This window comes from Seriola aureovittata, chromosome 4, assembly GCF_021018895.1.
Source record: "Seriola aureovittata isolate HTS-2021-v1 ecotype China chromosome 4, ASM2101889v1, whole genome shotgun sequence".
In the NCBI taxonomy this organism is placed as follows: domain Eukaryota; kingdom Metazoa; phylum Chordata; class Actinopteri; order Carangiformes; family Carangidae; genus Seriola; species Seriola aureovittata.
The window spans coordinates 30,675,752-30,701,509 of record NC_079367.1 but is presented as its reverse complement, the minus strand read 5'-3'; the positions used below and the strand labels follow the sequence as shown (position 1 = coordinate 30,701,509).

The following is a 25,758-nucleotide window of genomic DNA, read 5'->3' as shown; positions in this document are numbered from 1 at the left end:
GACCCTCCCTGTTTGTAGGATGAAGTTAAAGATCCTCTGGAGAGGCTCAGCCAGCTGGGCTGCTCAGTCCTTTAATAGCCTCGGACACACAGCATCTGGACCTGGTGCCGTTCCAGGACGTAGCCTCTTGAGCTCCGCCCTCACCTCCTCGGGTGTAAAGAACAGGAGGCTTGACCCCAGTGTGGAGGGAGTTGCAGCTGCAGTGTCAGGTTGTGGAGGAGATGCTGTAGGAGAAGCTGCAGCTGAAGCAGTGGGAGAGAGAACAGGTGAGCCTGTGTCACATTGGCCTTGTCCACATCACCTGATGTTGCCTGGCTGTTCCTCTCTTTATGGCCAGTGATGGTCCTCATCCCCTTCCACATCTCTCTGGTGTTGTTGTGCTGCAGCTTCCTCTCTACTTTCTTTTTGTAGTCCTCCTTCGCCTGCTTTAATCTCCTCTTCAGCTCATGTTGCACACACCTGAGCTTCTCCCTGTCTCCATCCCTGAAGGCCTCCTTTTTCTGCTTGAGGAGGGTCTTGATGTTACTGGTGATCCAGGGTTTGTTGTTTGGAAAGCAGTGTACAATCTTTGCTGGTATTACAGTGTCCATACAGAAGTTAATGTAGTCTGTGGTACATTCAACCATTCTATCAAGGTCAGGGTCCTTGCTTTTATCATTTTCCTGTGACTCCAACAGGACATTCCAATCTGTTCACTCAAAACAGTCTTTTAGAGACTCACTGGCCTCTGGGGTCCAGTTCCTGAATGAGCGGGTGGTTGCAGCCTGCCTCAGTACACAGGACTTGTAGGAAGGCTGATGATGATGTCACAGTCACAGAGTGTTTCTATGGAGAGTCACATGATGTTAACCACTGTCCACTGTAAAGGTGGATATACGAGGTGCTGAAGGAGCTGAGGAAACCCACAGCTGCTCAGACAGAAATATATGATACTGTAAATATAACTGAGACATCACTGTCAAGGTCACACACACACACACACACACACACGCACACATACACACACAAACACACACGCAGACACACACACACACACACACACACACACAAGGTAATTTTAGATGTACGTTCTGTTTCTGTCTCTGGTTAAAAATGTTGTTCTCTATGTTTTTGAATTGAGGACACTCCACGATCTGACCCTCTAAACATACTCAGCTTTTCTTGTTCACAGCTGATCTACTAATATTATTTTATTATATTATGATTATTAATATTCTATTTATTGATGATCATCAGTTCCAATAGTTTCTGGTGGTTTGTTAACATGTAATACAGAAGAAAACGTGAAAAGTGGTTATGGAAGGCTGGAGTCTCACTGCTCAGCTCATCAACCAGTCACGTCTGGTCAGTCACCACATTACATACGATGGGAAATATATTATTGAGCCCAAGCCCAAACACGTGTGTACAAAGTGTATGAGAACTGTGACTTGTGTTTGAATGAAGAATCACACTTTATGCCTGTCAGGGACTGAGCAGATAGACTATAGAGACACAGGTCTTTAGAAAAATAATATCCATTTTTTTTGTTTACAAAAAGGAAACGCAATGACAAATAATGCTTCAAACTATAATTCTGGGCCCATGAAAAGGTCAATGCAACAGAACTAAACTTAAGCACTAACTGAAACAAACTTAACAGCACAAAACTGACCTCCTGACTGAAACATAGGGGAGACATATATAGTGACTGATCAGGCCATTCAGACACATGGGGGACAGACCAAAACATAACTATTTAAGCAAACTACAATAAGGACAAAACATGTCAGCATAATGGTACCCCATATTAATTGAGAAAAAATAATAAACAAATAAACTCAACAGAATTGTCAAAGTATTAATACCAAAAACCCAAACTAATAAAGACACTGCCCCTTCCAACGATGCTGGAGAAACAGCAGGCTTGATGGAAGTGGGCCTCCTTTTGATGGCCAGCCCGTCAACTCCAGCTGCAACCCCCCAGGAACTGGTAACTCATTCATAACACAACAAACAGCTCAAATGTATTTAACTAATTAAGCAAAATTGACAAAGAAAGTTAACTACATGTGTGCACACCAAACAGGTAACCATGCTGTCAAATATTGCTAGTAAAACTGTGTTATACTAAAGACTAGAGTAGATTAAACAAATGAAAAGAGATACCACCATCCCTTGGTTCAATGTGTGGCTGCTGGTGCGGCCATCGCAATGCCCCTCATAAAGTAATCACAATCTCTGCTAACTCATAATCTGATGAACCAGCAGGTGGTGATGAGAGCACAGAGAACTGTCTACACCTCTGAAGCCCACAGCTTTTCAGACTCTTTTGGCTCCTGGTTTTGGTTCAGTCTGAGTGTTTCCAGCAGCAGCAGACAACATCCTCCAGACTTAATGATACAACACACTGTTTGTCATTGTCTTCCAAAACGATGTGTAATATCGTTCTCTGATCTGACAGCAGGAAGTGACTGAAATGATTCAGTAGAATCACTAGTGAAAACACTCAAATCAAGGACGTTTTATTCCTACAGCGTATTTCATTACTACTGCACATGTACATATGTGCAAACACACACAGATACACACATGCTGTATACAGTAACATAACAGGAGAGTCTTCAGTTTGTTTATGAAGGTGGACACAGTCGTAGCTGGTCTCAGGTCAGCAGGATGTGAATGTCTCTGCTCAGGTGTTTACCTGTCTACAGTCACATGTCTCCCAGTGAAACCTCAGCTGGTTAAAATGTCAGTGACCAGTTCTAGTCAGTGACCACAGCTCACTGCTGATCAATCAGACACTGATGTGTGTGTCTCCATCAGACACAACGAGCCCTGACTCTTTCTGCACAAGTAAACAAACATTATGAGCTGATAATACAGCAGATGTTTGTGCAGCAAGGCAGCGTTCAACAACACAAACCACTGAGGTCACCGCTGCACTGAATACACTGTAAACACTTTCCAACAAGAAGCATGCGTGTGCGTGTGTGTGTGTGGGGACATTTGAGAAGTGAGACATGGTTGGCTGTGAGCTGATGAAGGTGTGAGACACTGAGACCTGATCAGAGACGTTAACACTGATATTTATAATCTACTGATAACATGAGGAGGAGAACCTGCAGCACCTACAACAGTCTGTATGCACCAACACATATACCTACAGCCTGTGTAAGTTCTTACAGTGTCTGTGTCCTCCTCTGTAGTGTGGTCCTGAGTGTGCAACTCGGTGCAGCAGTGTTTCTATAGAGCAAAGCTGAACAAAGGCTGAGTCGACAGTGAAGCAGGAACACATCTGACTGCACAGAAACATTTCCTGCTGCTTTAAATAATCATTTGGTTCAGCTCATTTCTGCTTTAACACATAATATATGACACACATCAAAACACTGGAGCCTCCAGTTCCTCCAGTTGACGAAGAGACCATCATCCTCTCTGCACATTGACAATGTCTACATGTATACATCAACCTCCTCTATAGCTTTGTATCCTTCTCTGCAGTGGACTGTACAGAGGTCACTCCACACAGTGGATAAACTATTCACGTGTATTTGCATGTTCTTGTCAATTATTTGCATGTTCTGTGCAGAGGCCACACACCACCTGCACACAGACAGTGAGTTTGGTCTGTATCTACTGTGTTCACTGTCACAGCTACAGGCCTGTAAATATTCATACACTGAGAAACAGAACACACACCTGAACATGAGGAACAAACACAGAATAGATAGATAGATAGATACTTTATTTATCCCGTAGGATAAATTCATGTGTCCATTAGCTCATTGTTGATAATAATAAAAGTTAACAATAAATAAACAATAATAATTAAATAATAAGAACAGACTCCAAACTCACACACAACCTGATCCAGTGTCCATCATCCAGACACGTCTGACTGTTTATCTACATCTATCTGTGCTGTCTTTGTTTAGTTGTGTGTCTCCTGTACATAGAGTGTATTTGTTGTATATCTTTATTTTGGTCAATTTTTGGCTCAAAACCTCTGTCATCAGATCATCCCAGTCCATCAGAGTCATCACCTTTTCTTTGGTGGGTGTCTGGTTTCTAGTGAAACTAGAAACTCACAACTCAAACTGAACTCGCTCACATTGTTTTCATAATCTAAAGCTCCATATTTTCCTCTTCTGTGTTTTATCTGAAGTGTTGATCCATAAGAAGATATATTTGTGGTTTTAAGAACCAAAAACCATCTCAGTGTAGTTTTACATCTCCTCTCTCAGGCTTCTCTCAAGAGCTCTAGTAACAACAGGTTGGTGAGCCAATCAGAAGAGAGGAGGCTCAGAGCCTCCTCTCTTCTGATTGGCTGACTGTTTTCTGAGTGATCTAATAAAAGTATAGCAGATTTCAGAAAAACACCCAGAGAAACCAAATCGTGCAAGGTTGGATTGTGGGTCCAGGTGGGCGGGGCTTGGGGCATGGCTGAGAGCAGTGACTGCTTTGTTGTGACATCACAAAGTTCCAGAAGTCCTGACAGCTGGTTTTAAGGCTCAGTTTCTGAATACAGGCTGTGTGCACTTCTCTGTGGACTGAGGCTTTGATACTTTCACAGTATTAATATAGAAGCTAGACCTGCTTTATAATCAAACAACACATGGACAGAGACCTTTAGACTGTATGGAGCTTTAAACTATTTAATTTCCTGTTAGTTTTGTGCAGATGAGGCTTGTCACAGAGGTGTAGTGAATGTGTTTGGGATTTATTTTTGTTTGATTGTTCATTTCCATGTTTTTTTAAAATTAAATCAAACACACAACCAGACAACAAGATACACTCTAAAGTTAAAGCGGAGCGGTCCATCATTTACTTGAGTCAACCTGCTGACTTCTCCCTCTGTTCTCACTCGTATCAATGATGCTTACAGCTGATTAAATCTTGAATACTCTCTGCTGCAGGTAGATTTCCCTCAGGGGAATCGCAGAGGTAAGTAAAGCCCTGCATGGTGTTGTGGAGTGGACTCACCCTGCTGGCTGCTCTCTCTGTGAGCACTGCCCTCCTCCTCGTCTGCCTCCTCTCCTTTACTCTCCCCCGACAGCAGGCGACGGAACAGGCTGCAGTAACGGGTCATCGTGCACAGAAATCTGACTCTGCTCAGAGACCGGACTCAGAGTGGACTGGAGCTTCACACCAGAGATTAGAGGAGTTTACAGGCAGTCAGTTAATCAGTCAGTCAATCAGTCAGTGAGTAAGCTAATCAATGAGCAGTCACTTCAGTGAGCTGAGAGTTAGTTCAACAGTCAATGGAGGATCAGAGGAGTCAGTTCAGGCTCTGGTGCACATACCTCTGACAGCTCACGCCCATGTGACGACACAGCACCCAGCTGCTGTCACTGACTCTGAGCTGCACTCGCTGAAACACAGCAGAGAGGACACCTCTGTCCTCGCATCTAAACCTGGACTTCCTGGACTCTGAGTGCCTCTGTCCTCACAGCAGCAGAGGTCCTCAGACTCTAATGAGACAGAGCCCAGGCTCTGGTTCAGCTACTGCTGGTATTAACAGTGTGCCTGTTGTCATAAGAGTGTTGTAGTGAAATACGTTCCTGTCATGAGCATGAATCACGTCACATAGTTCAGGCTCCTGCAGCCGCTGCTGCTCCACATAAATTATGACATAAACTTTATTGCAGCAGAGCCTCCAGAGTGGGGTGGGGTGTGGGGGGGTCAGTGTCATATTTACTGGATTATTTGAACATTGTTTCACAGTTTTGTCCTTGGGAGAGAATGAAGAGCTGATTCAGGACCAGTCTGATTATTCATTAAACAATAACCCTGTCAATAATGCGTGATGGAGAACTGACCCTGGATCTGGCTGTTAGTGACTCAATCACATCTCTCAGTGATGGACAAGGACACAGACTGACCACAGTTCAGTGCAGCACAACACAGACCAGCATGACATGCTGCTGTCAGACTCTCAGAGTCTGGGTGTCTTTGACAGGGTTCAGGTCTGTGTTCAGGTCTGTGTTCAGGTCTGGAGTCCGGCTCTGGGTCCAGGTCTGTGTGAATGTGATCCTGCGGTAAGAGGAGAGGGGTTATTCTGAGAGTGTAAATATCAGGGAGTGGAGGGAGAACATGACTATTTATATCAAAGACACACAACCTGAAACACACACACACATTGCCGTACAGTCATTGACCCTCACATCACACACACTGAAACACCAAGCTGAGGTTTAACAGTTACACAGTCTGGAGGCCATTTTGGAAAAATTGTTGAATCAGGAAACAGATGTTTGAACATGTGACCAGTTTAATGTGAACAAACTGTACTCGTTCGCATGAAAAGTGAGAAAAACACAATTTCAAACTCAGCTGACCAATCACGACGTAGAGTGGGTGTGGTGTCAGGAAGGTGTGTGTGTGTGTGTGTGTGTCGCAGCTCTGATGAAGCATATGGTGGTTTGATCCCTGCAGCTTGACTTGTCAGTATTTCCTTGAAGAGGAAGTGGAACATCTGCTCCGTTCTCAAGTTTCCCTTCTCATGAATGAAGAATTCAACAAGAACTAGAACAGCACAGAGTAGAGCGCAGAGGTGGATGATTTACTGAATATACTTCATGTATCGCAGCTTGTTCCATGTTGGATGTAGTAAATAGGACTGGGTTGAAAAAATCTATTTTTTCTCCAAGTGATGAAATAATTTATAAAAATGTTTTTGCACTTGAAGATCCAATCATCACTAAAGCGTGTGTCATGTAGAGAGCTAATAAAGACAAATGAAATGGTCAAAGTTGTCATATTGACATACAAGGTGTATTGATTGATTTCTAAACGTCAATCATGCATTGAGTAACACACAAGGAAACATTCCACCTTAAAAGTGTCCAGTAACTGCTGGTAGCCTCTGAGCCTCTCAGTGAATTAAATCACATAGCTTTTTATAGCGTAGCCTGTTAGCTTAGCTTGACCTCTGCCTGCTCTGCAGATTCTCCTCTGAGTGGATGTTTCCAATGTGGCTTCAACTGGAGAGAGCAACAGAAGTTTACAGTCTATACATGTTGACAAACTGTGACTGAAAATGGAGATGGACCAACTGGTTCTTGGTTGTGATTTCCCCCTTTTTTAAAATTAAAATTAGTTCCCATAGAAACCACTAATAATAATAAACAGTAAACAATAATGTTTGAATGCAGACAGATGTTTCAATCATCAGACTGCTGTGATTTTATGCATCAAAGTGTTAAAACACATTTATGAAGCGCTTTAGAGGAGATCTCTAAATATCCAGTTATATATTGTGTATCACCATATAACCTAAAAATATAAATAACAATAATAGTATTTACAGGTCATATCATCCAGCTCTAGTGGAGCGCAAACCTCTGCCAAACTCAAACAATCCTACACGTCTGTGCAGCTCTTATACTACAAAAATAAAAGGATCAAGATTATCAAATTGTAAAAACTCATAGATCAACTCCATAAACGTGCCTGATTTTTTACATCAAGATCCAAAGACTGTTTCCTGAGAAACATGTCAAATAATCTCCCAATATTAAGGAAAGTGAAATTCCAGAATCTGCCCCTGGATCAGCACCAAGATAAAACAAGCTCTTCTCTGGACCAGGACGCCTCCCTCCACTCAGTTCGGTGCAAATTGTATTTTCAAGTATTTTTGTGTAAACCTGCTGACAAACAACAAACAGACAAACTGACGTCCTGAGCGGAGGTAATAAACTAAAGTGGATGGGAGCAGCAGTGGGATATGGACACGTCTCGACTGTCACATTAGATGTGATGCAGTGATGCTCTAATGGACATAAAGTGATGATGAATATTTCAGATGTGATATCAAGATCAATACCTGAGTAGCAGTTTGTGCACTAATGTCCATTACAGCTTTTTCTCTGCAGTATGACACACTGTGTACTCTTCATTAGAGTTTACATCACTACAATGACTTCATGCACCGTGGAAGACTATTTTATAGTAGTTGATCCTCTGTCGATTTGTTTTCAGATCATTTTTATTCTCTAGATTCTTTTCTAAATGTAAGTGAAGAGCCAGTGTAGTTTTTCGGGAGGAAAACAGCTGTTCTGGACTGTGTGACCTGAGTCTCACTAGGTGCCTGATGCATAAAGCTCTGTGTAGATTCATGACTAAAACTATGTGATGCACATAACCAAAAATATTCATACACATTCTTCTGCTTTATAACTCTCACTCACGGAGAAATTGGGCGCATGTGCACAAGCCTCATTTCCACTCCCACAATTAACCATAAATGGATGAAGACACTCCTTTAATCCATCAGTTTGTATAAAAACACTGTCTGTGCCACAAGTTATCAGACAGAGAAGAAAGACGAGGAAGAAGAAGTTCTGTGTACACATCATCTATGCATCTGGCCCCTGGAGAGAAGTGGGATGGATGACTGAGTCTTTGTCCTTTATTTTTCTTCATCATCTGTACAAATGTTGAAACGTTTCTGAACCTGTTTCTGTTCATCTGTGTTGTCATGTGAGCTCATGTGGGCCAAGGATATTTATTTGCATTGCATGTCATCATCATCATCATCATCATGAACCTGACCTGCATATGGTTTAATATTGAGAGTAGAGCAGCTGGACTCACTCAGACTGAAGCACAGAGACGTGTTCCAGCCTGATGCTGCTGCTGTGTCACTGCAGAGTCTGTTCTCAGTCTGACCAGCAGGGGGCGGGCAGCAGCAGAGGACGAGGCGCCAGGGCGTGACAGAGGGGAAGAGGATGATGCCCCCTTCCAGCCCCCACCCGCCATCAGTAACTGCTTCGTCCTGTATCACTGCTTTTCAGTTTGTACACCTCGCAGATGATTTTTCATGTACATGCATTCTTTTATAGAATTACTGCAATGTGTGTGTATATGTGTGTGTGTGTGTGTGTGTGTGTGTGTGTGTGTGTGTGTGTGCATTTGTGCAGTTGAGGAGCAGATCTGCAGCAGTGTGGGTGGGAAATTGAAATACTCACAGCCTGGGCAACAACAGTGTGTGTGTATACTCTCACCTGGAAATTTACACACACACACACACGCACACACACACACACACACACACACACACACACATACACACTTTATGTACATTATGTATTCCCTAACCCTAAAACGAGGTCTTAATCCCCAAATTATGATGATGTCATCACTTCAGTTTATCTTTATGGACATTTGAGTTAAATTGTCATAATTAGTGAATGAATTCATGAGTCATGGACAAACACTTGTTTTGTGAGGTCACAGTGACCTTGACTTTTTGACATTTGACCATCAAATTGTAATGAGTTCATCCTTGAGTCCAAGAAGAAGAAATTCCCTCAAGGTGTCACTGAGATAACGTGTCCAGAATGGAACAGACGGACAACCTGAAAACATAAATCCTCCGGCTCTGACTGTCACCAGTGCAGAGGTCAAAAAAATATAGAATACAGAGCTGAAGTCATGACATCACTTCCTGTTTGGCCTCTGTTCCTCCAGCTTCAGTAGCACAACACATCTCTCATTCAGCTTTTATTTCATCAATAATGAAGCATGTTCCTGGAGTTTACTTTCCATTTTCAAAGACACATCACCATCCACTGCAGTGAAGTTTAAACCTTCAAAAAGCGCTTCACAGAAGAGACTACAGCTCACAGGAAGAAACTACAAGCTGGTTTCATCCACATCCACAAAGTCATGTCTCAGCTCTCTACTTGTGACCTCTGATCTCTGTGTCCTGCTGCTTACACATCTGAACCAAGCATCAACCTCCTGGGCTGAAAACTGAAGTCAACACTGAAGAGCTAAAACCTGCAGTTCCTCTACTGACCACTAGAGTCTGGCTCCAACAGTGAGCCAATCTCCATAGACTCCCATGTTAAACTGTCCAACTTTACAGCAGAAATAAACATGTTCACAGCCTGGTACATTTTTGGTCTCTAGAGCTAATTTCCTCCTTCATGACGACTGTTTATATAACTTTATATAACTACCTGTTTACATTTTATTAAGACTCAAGGTTATGGAGGTTATTAAGGGTGTGGCCTCTTTGAGTGACAGGTGGGTGAGCGTACACTTGCCCCACCATGGCGACAGTGGAGCAGCTCAGTCTGAGCTTCAAAGCTGCTCTTCAGAAACCTGTGGGTGACATCACAGAGTCCGCATCCATCTTTATACAGTCTATGGTCTGGACCAGTGGCGGCTGCTGGTCTTATAAGGACGGAAAGCTCATTTTCGGCCTACATCATAAAATGTGTCCGTTTATTTAAATGTAAATTCGCAGAGTGACAGAAGAGAGTCGCCAAACACAAAGCTAGTCGTTTTTAACAAAGACAAAGTCGCTGAGGATCAGTAACGTCTCCAGATCAACTCCGAACAACGGAATTAAAAACTTGAAAACTGCTCCTGTGGATGCTTATACTTCAAGATCGGTTACCTGTGATAAGGAGCTGATTCTGAACAAAAGATGAACGTGTTCTAGCGCATATTTAGTCAATGAAATGTACACACAACAGGACATATTTGACCACTTATTTTGTTGACATTTTAGGGGAAGCTGAGCTTCCCTTGCAGTCTTAGAGCAATCGCCACTGGTCTGGACTCACAGCGACCATTCAACTCGTTCATGGACTCACCTCTTTTGTCGAGTTTTGATATTTAGCTCTGAGTGTCCAGGACATGTCAGAAATGGTGTTCGTTAAACGCAGCTAAAACATGAATATTGAATGAACATTGATATTAGGTTGTTTCCATCCTTATCTAATCACATGAAGGGAAACACATGGATTACTGCTGAACAAGGCTGTGTTGAAGGCTGCGCTTTGTACTAGCAGATGTCAGTTGGATTGTGAATGAAGTTTTGTTCTGGATCAGAACCTGGAAGTTCAGGTTTCACTTCAGCTCTCTGTAACACCAGACTTTTAATTAAAATAAATTTTAATTAATTAAATTAAATTACTCTCACATACAAACAGGTCAGAGGCTCCAGATCAGGACTTTTATTTTGACATATTGGTAAACGCTTCCTAACACAGGGAGTGGTTGGAGCTGTGGACAGTGTGTTTGGTTGGAGATGAAGCCGGGGCTGATGGGAGTGTAATGCAGCAGAGACATCCGTGGTGTTCGTCTGCTGCAGCCACACAGCAGCATTACATTAGATTGTTCATCAACCCAGATCTACAGCAGGGAGCCAGTGTGTGTGTTGCGTGTGCGTGCGTGCGTGTGTGTGTGTGTGTGTGTGTGTGTGTGTGTGTGTGTGTGTGTGTGTGTGTGTGTGTGTGTGTGTGTGTGTGCGTGCGTGCGTGTGCGTGAGACCATTTGCAGAAGAGCCTCATAAATAACTGAGGTCTGCTGATTCTCTCTCTCTACATGACGATACACTTTAAGGGTATGCTCGTTCGCTCGCTCTGCTCCTCTCTCTCTCTCTGACACACACTCTCATTTGCTGTATCTCGCCCTTCACACTGTCTCCATGGCGATGCTCTTAAAGGACCACACCTCATTTTTATTGACTGTCCTGTCTGTCAACAGAGAGGCTGCATTATGGGAATCTGCACATCATCATCCATCACTGCATCATTAGCCACATGCTAACACTTTAGCATTGATTATGTTGAGTGATATGAGGCTCAATGTGAATACTGGAGCAGTGAGAGGAGGGGGCTGCAGGTTCTGTTGTGTAAACAGCAGCACAGAGTCAAACTTCTCTCTCTAAGACAAAGAAAAACAAATTGTGGAGCTGAACATTTCTCACAAATATGACTGATTTAATACACATCATCATCATTTCAAACAAGAGGAAGGTTTTTACATTTTCTTGTCTTCACATGAACATGATCAGACGTAGTGGTGGTCAATCTGACCAGTTATTTTTTTAGGGTATTTTTAGCCTTTATTTTGATAGCAACAGTGAGAGAGACAGGAAAGTCAGGGAGAGAGAGAGAGAGAGAGAGACTGAGAGAGGATGACGACATGCAGCAAAGGGCCTAACCCAGGCCTCTGCGGTTAGGACCACACCTTAATGATACATGCTCTACCAGGTGAACCATCGGGACACGTCATGATCTGTATTCTGTTTCTGCTCTGATTTTACTGTGAATTGTGAACCTCAGCTGTTTTACTGTAGCTCTACTGTGCTACTGTGTCTATTGGAGGAATGTAAGGGCTGAAAACAAGCCAACAACAGTAACTGCACAGTCAGCAACACAACAAGTGAGTTGACAGTGACCTCCTGAACCCGTGTTCACTCACAACAGCTGCACAAAGACTTCAACAGAAGACACAGAGACACTATGTTACTGAAGGAAGTAATAACAGACAACACTGTGTATAATCAACTGAACAACTCTGTAGAAACAGCTGTGATTTGACCTGATGTATCAACTGTCAACACTCTTTATATAATGACCTGTATGTTTCTATTTTCCATAGTCTCAGATTGACGGAAGACAAACGTGTCTGTGACAAATCATAACTATGACCTCCATATTCAAACATACAGTGTCATCATTCACTGTCTTATGACAGTGGTGTCTTTGTGTTTTTAAATATGTCATGCCGTTTTTGCCACATCTCCTCCACATTCACCATTAACTCTACTTCAGCTTCTGAATGTAAATACTTTATAAATGTTTATAATGGGTAAGTCAATTGATTCATGGGAAATCAGAGACAAGCAATTAAAAGAGTCAAAGCATAGAGTCAGAGACATATTACAAGAATCAAAGTGAGCTTTGTCCTACATGACCTTCATCCTCTCCACACTTCATTCTGTCCTTTAAATTAAACTCAATAAAATACATTATGTCACAAACATACCAACTACATACAAGGGCCACATACTAACAAAACTAACAACCGTTCGTGGTACTTGATTAAAGATCAAAGGTCAGCGTTGATCAGATGACATGTCAGAGGTGATTGATCGATCAGAAATAACCTGTTAGGATCATTGACAGTTTCAGGAAAGGCCTGATTCTTCATTAGTCACTGCAGGATAAAATCTGTGTGTTCAGGTGTTTCCTGTGTTCTTTCTACTCTGAAGTCTAGTGTTTGTGACATGAAGAAGAAATCATCAATGACCACCAATCTGACACCAAACCCACACAATAATTACACACAGACCAACACAACAACACATGAGCCATGACACATAGAAACACCTGCACACAGTACAGACAGAGGATAAAGTCGCTCTGACCAGGACAGTTTTATTTAAAATAATTGATGAGTGATGATTCATTCTCTTCCTCTGTCATTCTTTGCGGGATTAGAAATGTCAATCCGTTTTTGGGACGTCCCCCCAGACTCGTGTTTTGTTGCTTCTGCGGAAGTTCAGGGCTTCAGCTTCACTAAAGGGTCTGAAGGTTTAGAGGATCCTGGTTCTTCTTTCCTTTAAACAGATGTTTTGAGGCTGTTGTGAGGACTGATTCTATCGTCTCTCAGGTGACCGGAGCTTCACCAGTTGATTCTGTTCTCCTCTGGTAATCACACGATCAGCCTCTCTTCCACAACCTGCCTCTCTGCATCTGATCATTATTTCCATTCTTGATTCTTCTGCAGATGATTTTCTCAATCCATTAGTGTCAAACTCAAAGATTGTACTGATATTAAAACCGGGAGTCCTTAATAATAGTAAATGTTTGTGTCATCATGTGATTTGTGTAGAGTCACATTTTTCTTAAACATGATACTTAAACTAAAGATCCTGGAGGAGTCTGGATTCAATCTTTCTGCTGGATCTGTGATTGACAGGTGGTCTGTGATTGACAGTGGGTGGGGTCTAAAGACTCATGACCCAATGTAACCACAGTGAACAGTAGTGTGTGTGTGTGAGTGTGTCAGCTTCAGTGTTTGTTTACAGCAAACAGATCAGTGTGTTGTATTTATTGTGATGAGGACTGTAGTGACCAACTGACCAGAGTAACAGACCTGAGTAACCTGAGAGAGAGACACACACACACATAGCTTCCCAGAGGAGATGTGTATTTCTTGTCAATTTCTGTTTTCATTTGTGTGTGTGTGTGTGTGTGTGTGTGTGTGTGTGTGATTCTGGATGAGTTTAAGTCTAAGTTTAAGTATCATGTTTAACAAAAATGTGAGTCCACACAAATCACATGATGACACAAACATTATTATTATTATTATTATTATTATTATTATTATATTATTATTATTATTATTATTATGAACTCAGTCTAGGCTTGGACAATTTCCAAAATGTAATATCTTGATACAGTCCAGTCTTAATATCACGATATTCAATAGTTTGATGGTTTGTGGTATCTACCAGCTGAGCTACCAGGTCCCCCAACACACATCTCAACAGTGAACTTTTAGCTGTGGTTATTAGAGGAACATGAAAGGATGAATTCACATCTTCCAGTTTGTCATAACACTCACATGATCATATGTTCAGTCCACACAGAGTCTGAAGTGTCACGGGTTTGAGGGGTAAGTAGGACCCAAATGCAGCCAACCCTTGGGAGAACGGTTCAGACAGGTTTATTTAGAAAACGTGAACGTGACATGAACAAACCCTGAACAAGACTGACGAACCAACACAGACAAAGGGGAGCACAAAGACTATATAGACAAGGAGGCAAGGTGATTGCACACAGGTGAAACACATCAGACAATCACTACACAGAAACAAGACGACAAGAAGCAAAAACACTGAGACACACAAGGAACCAAATTACAAAATAAAACAGGAAGTGCGAAAAGTCCAAAACAAAACTAATAAAAAGTGTCTGCCATTGAAAAACATGACATGAAGAGCATGGTTTGATTCAATTCTGATTCACAAGGTAATTTTCTGTCAATAATCTGAAAGCTGAGAGCTGAAAGCTGCTGTGAGTGATGGAGACTGAGACTGAACCAGTACAGAGGACAAAAGGCCATAAACAGGGAGGGGCACACACACACACACACACACACCCACCAGCCTGTCTGTGCTGAGCTCAGCATCTCCTGCTGTTTATGTTCTTCTCCCACACAGTGGAGGAGGGGAGCATTTGTGTGTGTGTGTGTGTGTGTGTGTGTGTGTGTGTGTGTGTGTGTGTGTGTGTGTGTGTGTGTGTGTGTGTGTGTGTGTGTGTGTGTGTGTGTGCCTGCTCACTGAGGACTCTTCATGGTGTTAACTGATGGGTTCTGGGATTCTGGGTTTTAAAGGTCAGATATCTGTCCCTCTTCATGATGTGGATTTAAGCACTCCTGTCTCATACAGCTGTGCGCCGTCACTGATCCAGAGTCCAGATCTCCAGACTGTTAAACCAGCTCCTCCTGACAGGTCAGTCATGTTCAGTATGGGTGGGGCTGCAGGAGCCATGAGGGACCTCCACCATCTGAGTCGTGTGGCACAGTGTGAGAGTTTCTCCACACAGAGGGAGAGGGTGAAGTCATTAGTTAGGATCCAGGATCCAGATCCAGGATTGATGGGCTGTGATCGCTGCAGCACCACCACTCAGATTCCTGTCCGACCTGATCCTGACTCACTCTGATCGACAGATCAAGGCGCCTCAAAGCATGATGGGAAATGCCTGGTCCGAGACTTGATTGGTTCAGATGCAGATTTACTCTGTTATCACACAGTTCACTACTGTCCTCCAGTTTATTGATCATCTTAGTTTACTGATAGATCAATAGGGCAGCAATAGATGAAGCTGTTAGGGCTGGGTTGAAAACAATCGATTCTCTGATTCAAATCGATCTTCGTTTCAATAATCTCATATAAATTCATAAAATCCAGCAATGGACCTTTTAATATGAAGCTGTGACTCTGTTAGTGTCACATGACCAGACACCAACATGGCAAACACATTTCCTCTCTTGGAACAGGTCTACAGGCGGATATGTGGCTGTACTTCAGATTTAAAAACTATGAAGAGCTGGACAAAAACATCCGTATGTAAAATGTGAAGAAGCAGGTTTGTACCTGTTCATACACACTGTAGCCGGAGCACTGAGGTACGTTAGCAACACATGTTACTGACCTACTTGTTATTCCTTCAGATGTGTCTAAACTATTGGTCACATTAAATAAAAAGAGCATTAATGTAACTGCTTCGGGTCCATTCCTAATCTAAACATGAATATTTTACTAATGTGCCAGCTCAGAAGAAACAATCTACAGCACCTCTGAGAATCTGATTCACATCCAAGAAAAATTTTTCTTGTAGCTGAAATATCTCTGATTGAATGGAATTGCATTGGATTGGTACCTTGTGAATCAGAATTGAATCAAATCAGGCTCTTCAGACTCTGTGTGGCGCTTAAAGACTGAACATATGATCATGTGAGTGTGTTGGGGGACCTGGTAGCTCAGCTGGTAGATACCACAAACCATCAAACTATTGAATATCGTGATATTAAGACTGGACTGTATCAAGATATTACATTTTGGAAATTGTCCAAGCCTAGACTGAGTCCTTAATAATAATAAATGTTTGCGTCATCATGTGATTTGTGTGGACCCACATTTTTCTTAAATATGATACTTAAACCAAATCATCCAGAATCAGAAACACACACACACACAGACACACACAGTCAGACAGGATTTGACTGATAAATGAAAACACAAACAGAAATTGACAAAAAAAAAAATACACACCTCCTCTGGGAAGCTGTGTGTGTGTGTGTGTGTGTGTGTGTGTGTGTGTGTGTGTGTGTGTGTGTGTGTGTGTGTGTGTCTCAGGTTACTTTGGTCTGGCCAGTTGGTCACTACAGTCCTCAACAGAATCAATACAACACACTGATCTGTCTGCTGTAAACAAACACTGAAGCTGACACACTCACACACATACTACTGTTCTCTGTGGTTACATTGGGTCGTGCCTCTTTAGGCCCCACACACTGTCAATCACAGACCACCTGTCAATCACAGACCACCTGTCAATCACAGATCCAGCAGAAAGATTGAATCCAGACTCCTCCAGGATCTGGGACAGAAATGAAAGCACAGGTCATCAGATCAGATGATTGACAGCTCTGTCCTCCATTCACACGTCAGCTGATTGAACTCATCCTGCAACTGATTGGATGAACACGGCACTCACCTGGCCTCTGATTGTTTAAACTAGGGCTGGGGCGACGCGTCGACGTCATCGATTACGTCGACGTCATCGATGACGTCGACGCAAAAAATACGTCGACGCAAAAACTGTGCGTCGATGCGTCGTTTGAAAACAAACAATGGCGGCAGCAAGTAGCGGCAGTATCGATACCAGCGAGTCAGTTGACTCTGATCAATGTAGAACACGAACTCGTAGTTCAAAGGTATCGGACTATTTTCCGTAAAAGGAGGCAGTTCTGTCGTTTGTCGGCTGTAAAATGGAGATGGCTTATTATAAAAGCACGAAGGCGATGCACCAGCACATCAAAAGGCGGCAACCAGGCGCAGCTTGTGTTGATGACAAAACACTAAGTTTTCAACTTTTTACAATATCCACTTTTCTTTTCTTGTTTGTTTTGTTGTGCCATATTATGTTATGCAAGGATTCGTCACATTTTATAACCATATTGTAACATTAAACATCATACCGCGCCATTCATCCAAACACTCCCACGTACACACACAGACAGACACACACACAGACACACACACACACACACACACAATGTTCTTGAGTGAAAAGGCAGAGTGTATGTTCCTGTGAATGAACAGCACTTTATATTTTGTTAGTTAAAAAAGAAAACTGCTGCTTTTCATATTTTATTGATTTTATGATGATAACATTTTCTTGATTCTTGCACAAGAACTTGTTTTATTTATTGAAAGTATTTTATTTCATTTTATTTTTTGTTAAACTACCTCTGACGTCAGATTGCACTATTGTTTTCATTACTTGAATTTAATTTAGAATTTGGTAATTTTTGGTGAAATCAATAAAAATAGGTTGGAATGAAGAAATTTGTGTTTTTTCATTGAGATACATAAATTAGCATATGTAAATTGCTATCTAAGTCAAATAATGGGAAAATAATCGATAATCCAATCGAATCCAATTGAAAAAATGAATCGTTAGATTAATCGATTACAAAAATAATCGTTTTGCCCAGCCCTAGTTTAAACTAGAGAACATATTCCTGCACATTAAAATCAGCTGATTGAATCTGACAGGAAGTCTGTGTGAACCTGAGTTGACTGATGGGTAGGGGTGTAAGAAAATGTCAACACACAAAAATATTGCGATATTTCATGATGTGATACTAACGCGTTTTATCAATATTCTATCAATAGTTTACATGGTGACTGGTTTTGTGACGGTGGTTTTGTGTTGTATTTAAGCCTCTGACCGCTAGTTGGCAGCAGGCATTCAGCCATTTGACTTTCCCCCTCCTTCCACTCCTCTCACAGATGAAGAGATCAATATCGCATTCTATATGTTCACATTTATGCAGGTTGAACAGGTGTATTAATAAAGTTTTGGCTTTTTACTTGCAAAGGTTTAATTGCACTTACTTACAGTAACTACGAGCTCACCCGAGATTACCCGAGTTCACATCAACTGCAGACTAGATGCAGAGTTGGGTCAAAATGCGTTTTTTTAAAAACCTATCTGCAGAGATCTTCTCCTCTCAAAACAACACAATAACGCAGTCTCACATTAGAAATCTGCGTTTCTCGGACAGACGCAGGACTTCAGGAGGGAAAGACTAGCCGGCTGGAAATGCTTTAATGTACGGCCGTACGGCACTTAGGGAAAACCCTGTGTCATGACTAGACTGGTGGTGCGACTACCTGGCAGGATCATACGTGTTACAACCTTTTTCAGACGCAGCACCATAGCTTGCCACCAGCTAAAGCAACAAGTTTCCAACTGTTCTGAGTCTGAATGCAAAAAATACACTGTATTTGTTTATGCATATAACATTGTGTGTTCTTTATTCTATGAGTTTTTCAAAAAATATACGATTTTGGAAAAAAAAAATGCAATATATCGCCAATGCTTATAGTATCCCAATATATCGCAATATCAGGGTTTTTCCTGCATAGAGAATTGGGTGGCGGCTGCCTTGGTCAAATTTCTTGCCGCCTCCTGACGAAATTCTAGTACTTGTTTTCTCGATACTCAGTGGATTGGCAAATGTAGTGGCGCTGTATCGTAATCCGTGCATCAGGCAGAGCAATCTGAAATTGCCAAAGAAGAAGAGTACGAATGCGCTGGATTTCCTACCTGTGGAAGGAGGCGGCGACCTAAATTTGCGACTCTTCAAACAGGTGAATAGGGTTTCCGCCCATCCCATATAATACGGAATCGTCCCGTATTTGAAAATAAAATGCTGCATCCTGTATTGAATCAATAAGGCACATCACCTTCCGACAAAATTCTAGTACTTGTTGACGTTTACATGATATTAACACCCCGGTCGTACGGCTTAGTACCACCCCCGCCTAATTTTCGGCCAGGAAAAACTCTGAATATATTGTATCGTCACCCCCCTTCGGGATATGTATTGTATTGCCAGATTCCTGCCAATACACAGCCCTACTGATGGAGTTAACAGCTGATTCTCCAGTCGTTCCCATTAAACCACAGAAGAAGAAGAGGAGGTTGTTAAAGGATCCAGTCACAGCTAAGACAATGGAAACATGGAGAACATGATGTGAGGAAGGTTCATGCTTAGGGATGGGAATGGAGAACCAGTTCCAGTTGAGAGCCAGTCTCAGCAGAGCAGTGAAGGTATGTATTAGTGATGTGTCAGTCGCAAACGAGCTGGCTCTTTTAAGTGAAGGAGGGGAGCCGGCTCCCATCCAAGAGCCTTTTTCTTTTTTTTTTCTCTTTTTGTAAATGAATACAAGGCAGACCTAAAGAGGCAGACAGCAGCCCCTCCTCAAGGGACTGAACAACCACAGAGCAGTTATCTGTCTTGTTCAGTGTTTAGAGATTCATCATAAAATTTGCATTGTTGACACTGAAAACCTGTACAGGCCTACTTTTTTCCACACAGAAAATCCACAGGAATCGATAAGGGAATCTATAAGAAATCGGATCGATAAGCAGAATCGATAATGGCATTGGTATCGATAAAATCTTATCAACTCCCATCCCTTTTCAGCCTCCCCATCATTGCTCCCCACTGATTCAGACTTCTCTTCACTTCCTGTTGTTTTTATCTTCAGACACAAAGGTGGAAGACATTCACTGATGTGCAGTTCTGTCTCTGCTCCACAGGATGTGAGCACAGGAGGTGTTCACACCTCGTGACCTTTGACCTGCACACAGATGTCAACATAAAGATATCTGATACTAACCGATACTGGTTTCATGAGGCTGATTCTCATGTTTATGTTTGAGAGATTATAAAATCTGACGATGTTACAGCAGCTCATATTTATTAAAGTACTGCAGTCTCCTCCTGTGACCTTGACTGTTAGTGTTTGTGAAGTAAACTTTATTTTTACCGCACATTTAAACACAGGTCGAGTAAAGTGCTGTTTAAAGGACAAATATAAAAGAAAATATAAAAATATAATACAAAGTAAAACACAGAGAAACACACCAATGACAACAACAGACAACCAGAAACAAATACAGAATTACAGACAACAGATAAAGGAATCAGTGTCCAGTGAATAAAAAGTGTCTTTAGCCTGGATTTAAAAAGTCATTTCATTTCTATCATCAACTGATTCCACAATCATGGAAGTTCTGTTAGTCTCCTTCTAGTTTGAGTCATGACAAGAGAGATTGGTTGTCCAGGGACTGAGGGCCAGTGAATGAGGTGTGTTACGTAGGTGGAGTCAGACCATGAAGAGCCTGGAAAACGCCCAGCGGGGTTTTAAACTGCGAGGGATGGACTGGGGTGATGTGCTCAACATCCAGCTGCTTTCTGGACCAACTGCAGGTGAGATAATGAAGACTGGAGTCGGCCTGAATACAGGGGATTACTATAGTTCAGTTGTGATGTAATGAAGGTCTGGATTATTTGAATTCTATTTTGAATAAGACTCACATATGAAGTGAGGTTTGATTTGTGATCAATCAACAATAATCAGACTGTGGACACTGTCTCCATCATGTCCTCCAGCAGAGGACTCATACTGTAGGTCACTGTCAGTGTCAGAGCTACAGCTTCGTTCTCAGCTACCTGTGCTTAGGGTTGCAAAAGGGAATGTATGGGAAATTATGGGAATAATCGGGAATAAACTGGGAATTTTCAAAATTGAAGGTTGGCTCTTCATAGGGGACTTAAATATAGTTGAGGAAAGTATATTTTAGCATAATCTTGACTAAAACAAACAGATGCCATTCAAATAAACTTGAATATCCATGCCATTCCTCAATCACATGCACAGAGCAAACTGCTTACTGCATGGCTAACGAGACCACACCCCCTACTGGCACCGTGCACGCCTCCATCACATGTACAGAAGATTTCTAGAAGACTGGACCACACTTTTGAGCCTGAAGCACAAAGACTATTGAAGGCACACATTTGTGCCTGTGGAATAAACATATATAATATATGTATATATATATAATATATTCCCAGTTAGTTCCCCTAAATTCCCATTAATTCCCAATAATTCCCATTATTCCCATGGAAAGTTTCCAATATGGAATATTTCCAGCTGAACTTCCCATGTAAATTTACCGGAAACTTTCCAGAAATTTACCGGAAATTGTCCGCCCCTTTGCAACCCTACCTGTGCTGTCACACAGGAACAAACAGTAAACGATGAGGTTCTTCTCAGCTCAAGTAAATGTACTTTTCCTTTTCCTGCAGCTGAATTAAACTCTCTGAGCCACATTAAAACTTTTCAGTAGGAAGTAAAGTTTGTCTGTAAAATAATAATAATACTTCCTCTTATAAAACTGAATATTTACTTTGAAAAGAGGTGTCCCATCTTTGGATGAAACCATAAAAACATTCAACTCATATTAATAACTACAGCTGCAATCAGTCAATTAACCAATTATTCGATCAACAAATAATCAATTCTTTATTTTGATCTTTTTTTTTGCCAAACTTTTGCTACTTCTCAGATTTAATATGATGCTTTTCTTTGTCAGGGAGGAGCCGGAGGAAACGACAACCCACACGGACATGAGGAGACCATGTGTTGTTTGGACAAAACAAGACATCACTCTGGGCTGCAGGAAATTATATTTTTATAACAGGTATTTTTCCTGTTTCCTGATATTTTATAGACACATTGATTAATCGAAATGAGAATCAGAAACAGAAATCAATAGGAAATATAACAGGAAATGTCAACATGTACCATCAAAATAAAAGTCTCCATTTAATACACACAGGATTTAACATGGACCCACAACCTCCTGTTCATAACAACATCACACTGAGCTGATCTGAGTTGCTGCTTTTTATTTAGTGCACAGTCATGACAGACGTTTTTATCAGAAGGTTGAACTGTTCCTTGAATTATCTGAGAGCTCAGGCTGGAGCCTGTGCTGAGCCACAGCTGCAGTGGTATTATACAGCATTTATGTTATGAGCCATCTCATGAACAGCAGAGAGCTGACTCACTCCGGCTTTTAACTCTCGTCTCTTCAGTTTAAAGCATCACAGGCATTTCACTGACATCAGCATAGTTTCCACTGGCCTCCTCTCACAGCCCAGTGACGCTGCAGAGACATCTGGACTGAAGGACACTACCCCAGTCTGCGCCTTCACACCAACAATGAGACCCCATTCACATCAAGTCACATGAGTCTGGTGTGGATCAGATTTGTATCAGAGCTCAGGTAAATGCCTCAGAGACACATACTGTATCTGTTCAAACCTCTGAAGGGGGGTGATGAAAATGACACGTGTAATCCTTCCTGCAGAGTGTGGAGACATCCACTCATTTGTCCACGGTCTGTCTGATGACACTGACCTGAGCCGCTGCTTCAGGTGCATCACCAGTGGCTGTGATTTACATTTATCTGTAATCAGATGTGTGATATGACCAACAGAGACGCAGCTCTGTGACTGAATATGAATGAAACTGTCTTATATTTCATCTGGATTTTATCTGGACACAGAAACACATGAAATGAGGCCTGAGACTGATCACATGATGCAGCTCAGTCTTTGCTCTGAACAGGAGACATGATGTTTATTAGCTAAGTTCAGTTTAGCTCTCTTTATCAAACTGGATCAGCATTTTATTTTCTTTGGCAAATGCAAAACAACTAAAACATGACTGTATTTTTAGGCAGAAAAATAAAAACCTGCAGCACATTTTAAAGCTCCCTATAGTCTAAAGGTCTCTGTCCATGTGTGGTTTGATTATAAAGCAGGTGTAGGTTCTATATTAATACTGTGAAAGTATCAAAGCCTCAGTCCACAGAGAAATGCACACAGCCTGTATTCAGAAACTGAGACTTAAAACCAGCCTTCAGGACTTCTGGAACTTTGTGAGGTCACAACAAAGCAGTCACTGCTCTCAGTCAGTCTCCCCAAGCCCCGCCCACCTGGACACACCATTCAGCCTTGCAGGATTTGGTTTCTCTGAGTGTTTACCTGAGATCCTTTATTGGCTCACTCAGAAAACAGTCACTGGCTTGTTGTTGCTAGAGCTCCAGAGAGAAGCCTGAGAGAGGAGATGTAAAACTACACTGAGATGGTTTTTGGTTCTTAAAACCACAAATATATCTTCTTATGGATCAACACTTCAGATAAAACACAGAAGAAGAGGAAAATATGGAACTTAAATGAATTTGTCCCACACAGCTGCACAGCTGTCCGTCACTGACTCATCAGCCTGACAGCTGCAGACAGATGTTCGCTGCTGCTCAGACTGAATACAGCAGAATCCACACACTGATCACTCCACTCCCATGACCTCATAGCTGGAGATAACATCTCTTCAACCAACACAAACAGATCACAGAGTCCTGACTCACCTCAGTCCTGTGACCTGCAGCAGGTCCACACACACTGTGATCCAGCTCACAGTGACTCACACCTCACTTCGACATGTTACACACTGTGCAGCCATGACTCCATCAAGTACCCACTGCACACACACAACACGCAGCTCAGAACATGTGGACTGAGAGAAGGCACAAACACAAAGATCAAACTCAGGATTTTAAGAATCGATATATCGTATCACTCAAATAAAAATAAGGATTAATCTGAAAATGTATTTTTTTATTCAGCCATTCATCTTTCAACAACAGTTTGTTCTAAACAGACAAGCAGGTTACACACAGTCTGTACACAGTTCTGCAGAGGGGTCAGAGGTCAGATTCAGTCTCTGTCAAAACTTAAATAACCCTAAAGTAAAAGTTGATGAGTCTCATGTAGAAGGTGCTACTGTTGATGTTTGTGTCTCTACTATTTTTCTTCTTTTGACTGTTGTTTTATTTAATCAGAGTCAGAGTCAGAGTAAGACTGCGTTATTGATCTCCAGGGGGAAATAGGGTTAAGTTACAGTTGCTCCCTCAGCAGAGAATAGAGAACAGGAAGTAGATTATAAAGGTAAAGATAAAAACATAAAGACAAAATATAAACATAAAATATAAAAATATGTCCTTATGCTATAATAAATAAATACAAAAATATAAATATGTAAGGATATGAGTTTAAAATAGCACTTGTCTGAAAGTGTCAGAATTGTATACTGAAGTATAAATAAATAAATGATTTCTTCATGTGGGACAGTGCACATGAATCAACAACAATGTGCTAAAGTTAGCTCGATGCTAACATACTCAAAGTGTCGACACAAATGATAAACAGCAGTTTCTACGTGATGAAGTTACAGTGACGATGACAGAGATAAACACAACAACACAACAGTGAGACAATATAAAACACCTGAGACAGTTCATCAAGTCTGTACCAGGAATCAAACCAGCGGCCTCTGCCAGTGACCTGCCTCCATCGCTAACATCAGCTCCAACATCTGGACCCAGACCACAGACTGGGACTCAGTTTCAGAGACTGACACTAAACAGGCCTAGAGAACTACATTTGCCACAATGCATCACTCTGTATGGACTCCTCTTCAGGACACACCCAGACACAAATAAACACACTTGGATCACATCTGTCCGTCTGTCAGCTGTCCTCCTGTCTGTCTTTCCACCCTCTTCCCTGTCTTACCCCCTTGCTGTCTGTCTCTCTACACTCAATCCTTGTGTGTGTCCCAGCTCTCCTGTCTTTCTTTCAACTCTCAGCCAGAAAACCATTTGTCAAACACCCTGTCTCTCTCTAAGGTCTCACAACTGTCTCTCTTTCTCTCAGCCCTTTTGTCTGTCTTCAACATGTCCTGTCTGTCTCTTAGACTTTTGATCGTCTGTCATCCCTCTGTCTTTCTACTTTCATACATGTCTCCCTGATGTTTGCTGCCTCTCAGTTTATACCTGTCTCCCAGTCCTCTCTTTTTACCTGTCTGTCTCTCAGCCCTTTGACCTGTCTATCTCCTCTCCTGCCTGTCTCCCAGTCTTCCACCTGTCTCAAACTTCTTCTGCTGCTCGACCATCCCGTCTCTCTTCTGCCCTCCTGTCTAACTTACAACTGTCCTCCTCCTGTCTGTCTCTCTACTCTCCTCTTATATCTTACACCAGTCTCTCTGCATCGCATCTGTCTCGCAGCCTCTCAACTGTCCCTCTCTCTCTACGCCCCTGTCTGTTTGTCCTTCTGCCTGTCTCCCTGTCCTGTTGTCTGTCAAATTCACATTCAAAGAAGCTTTATTGACATGACTGTAGTCAGATACAGCACTGTCTTTTGTCATTGTCAAACTTTCCTGTCTGTCTCTCTGCTCTATACTACCTGCCCTTCTCTCTGTCAGACCTTATACCTGCACCTCATCTGCGTCTCTCTCTGCCCTCCTGTCTG

The 25,758-nt window shown here is 42.0% G+C and overlaps 1 protein-coding gene across 2 annotated transcripts in view; it reads right to left on the bottom strand.

Annotated features, from left to right (window-relative positions):
- LOC130167477 (fibroblast growth factor 12-like) overlaps positions 1-25,758 on the bottom strand; it is a 69,677-nt gene that overhangs the window by 42,857 nt on the left and 1,062 nt on the right. The window contains exon 1 of one of the 2 annotated variants that reach the window (XM_056373719.1): positions 4,966-5,234. The exons of the other annotated variant lie outside the window; for it this stretch is intronic. Coding sequence (XP_056229694.1) covers positions 4,966-5,071 — 106 coding nt within the window. The 5' untranslated portion in view covers positions 5,072-5,234. Of the gene's footprint in view, positions 1-4,965; positions 5,235-25,758 lie in introns of those variants that run through there. 2 annotated transcript variants of the gene reach the window in all.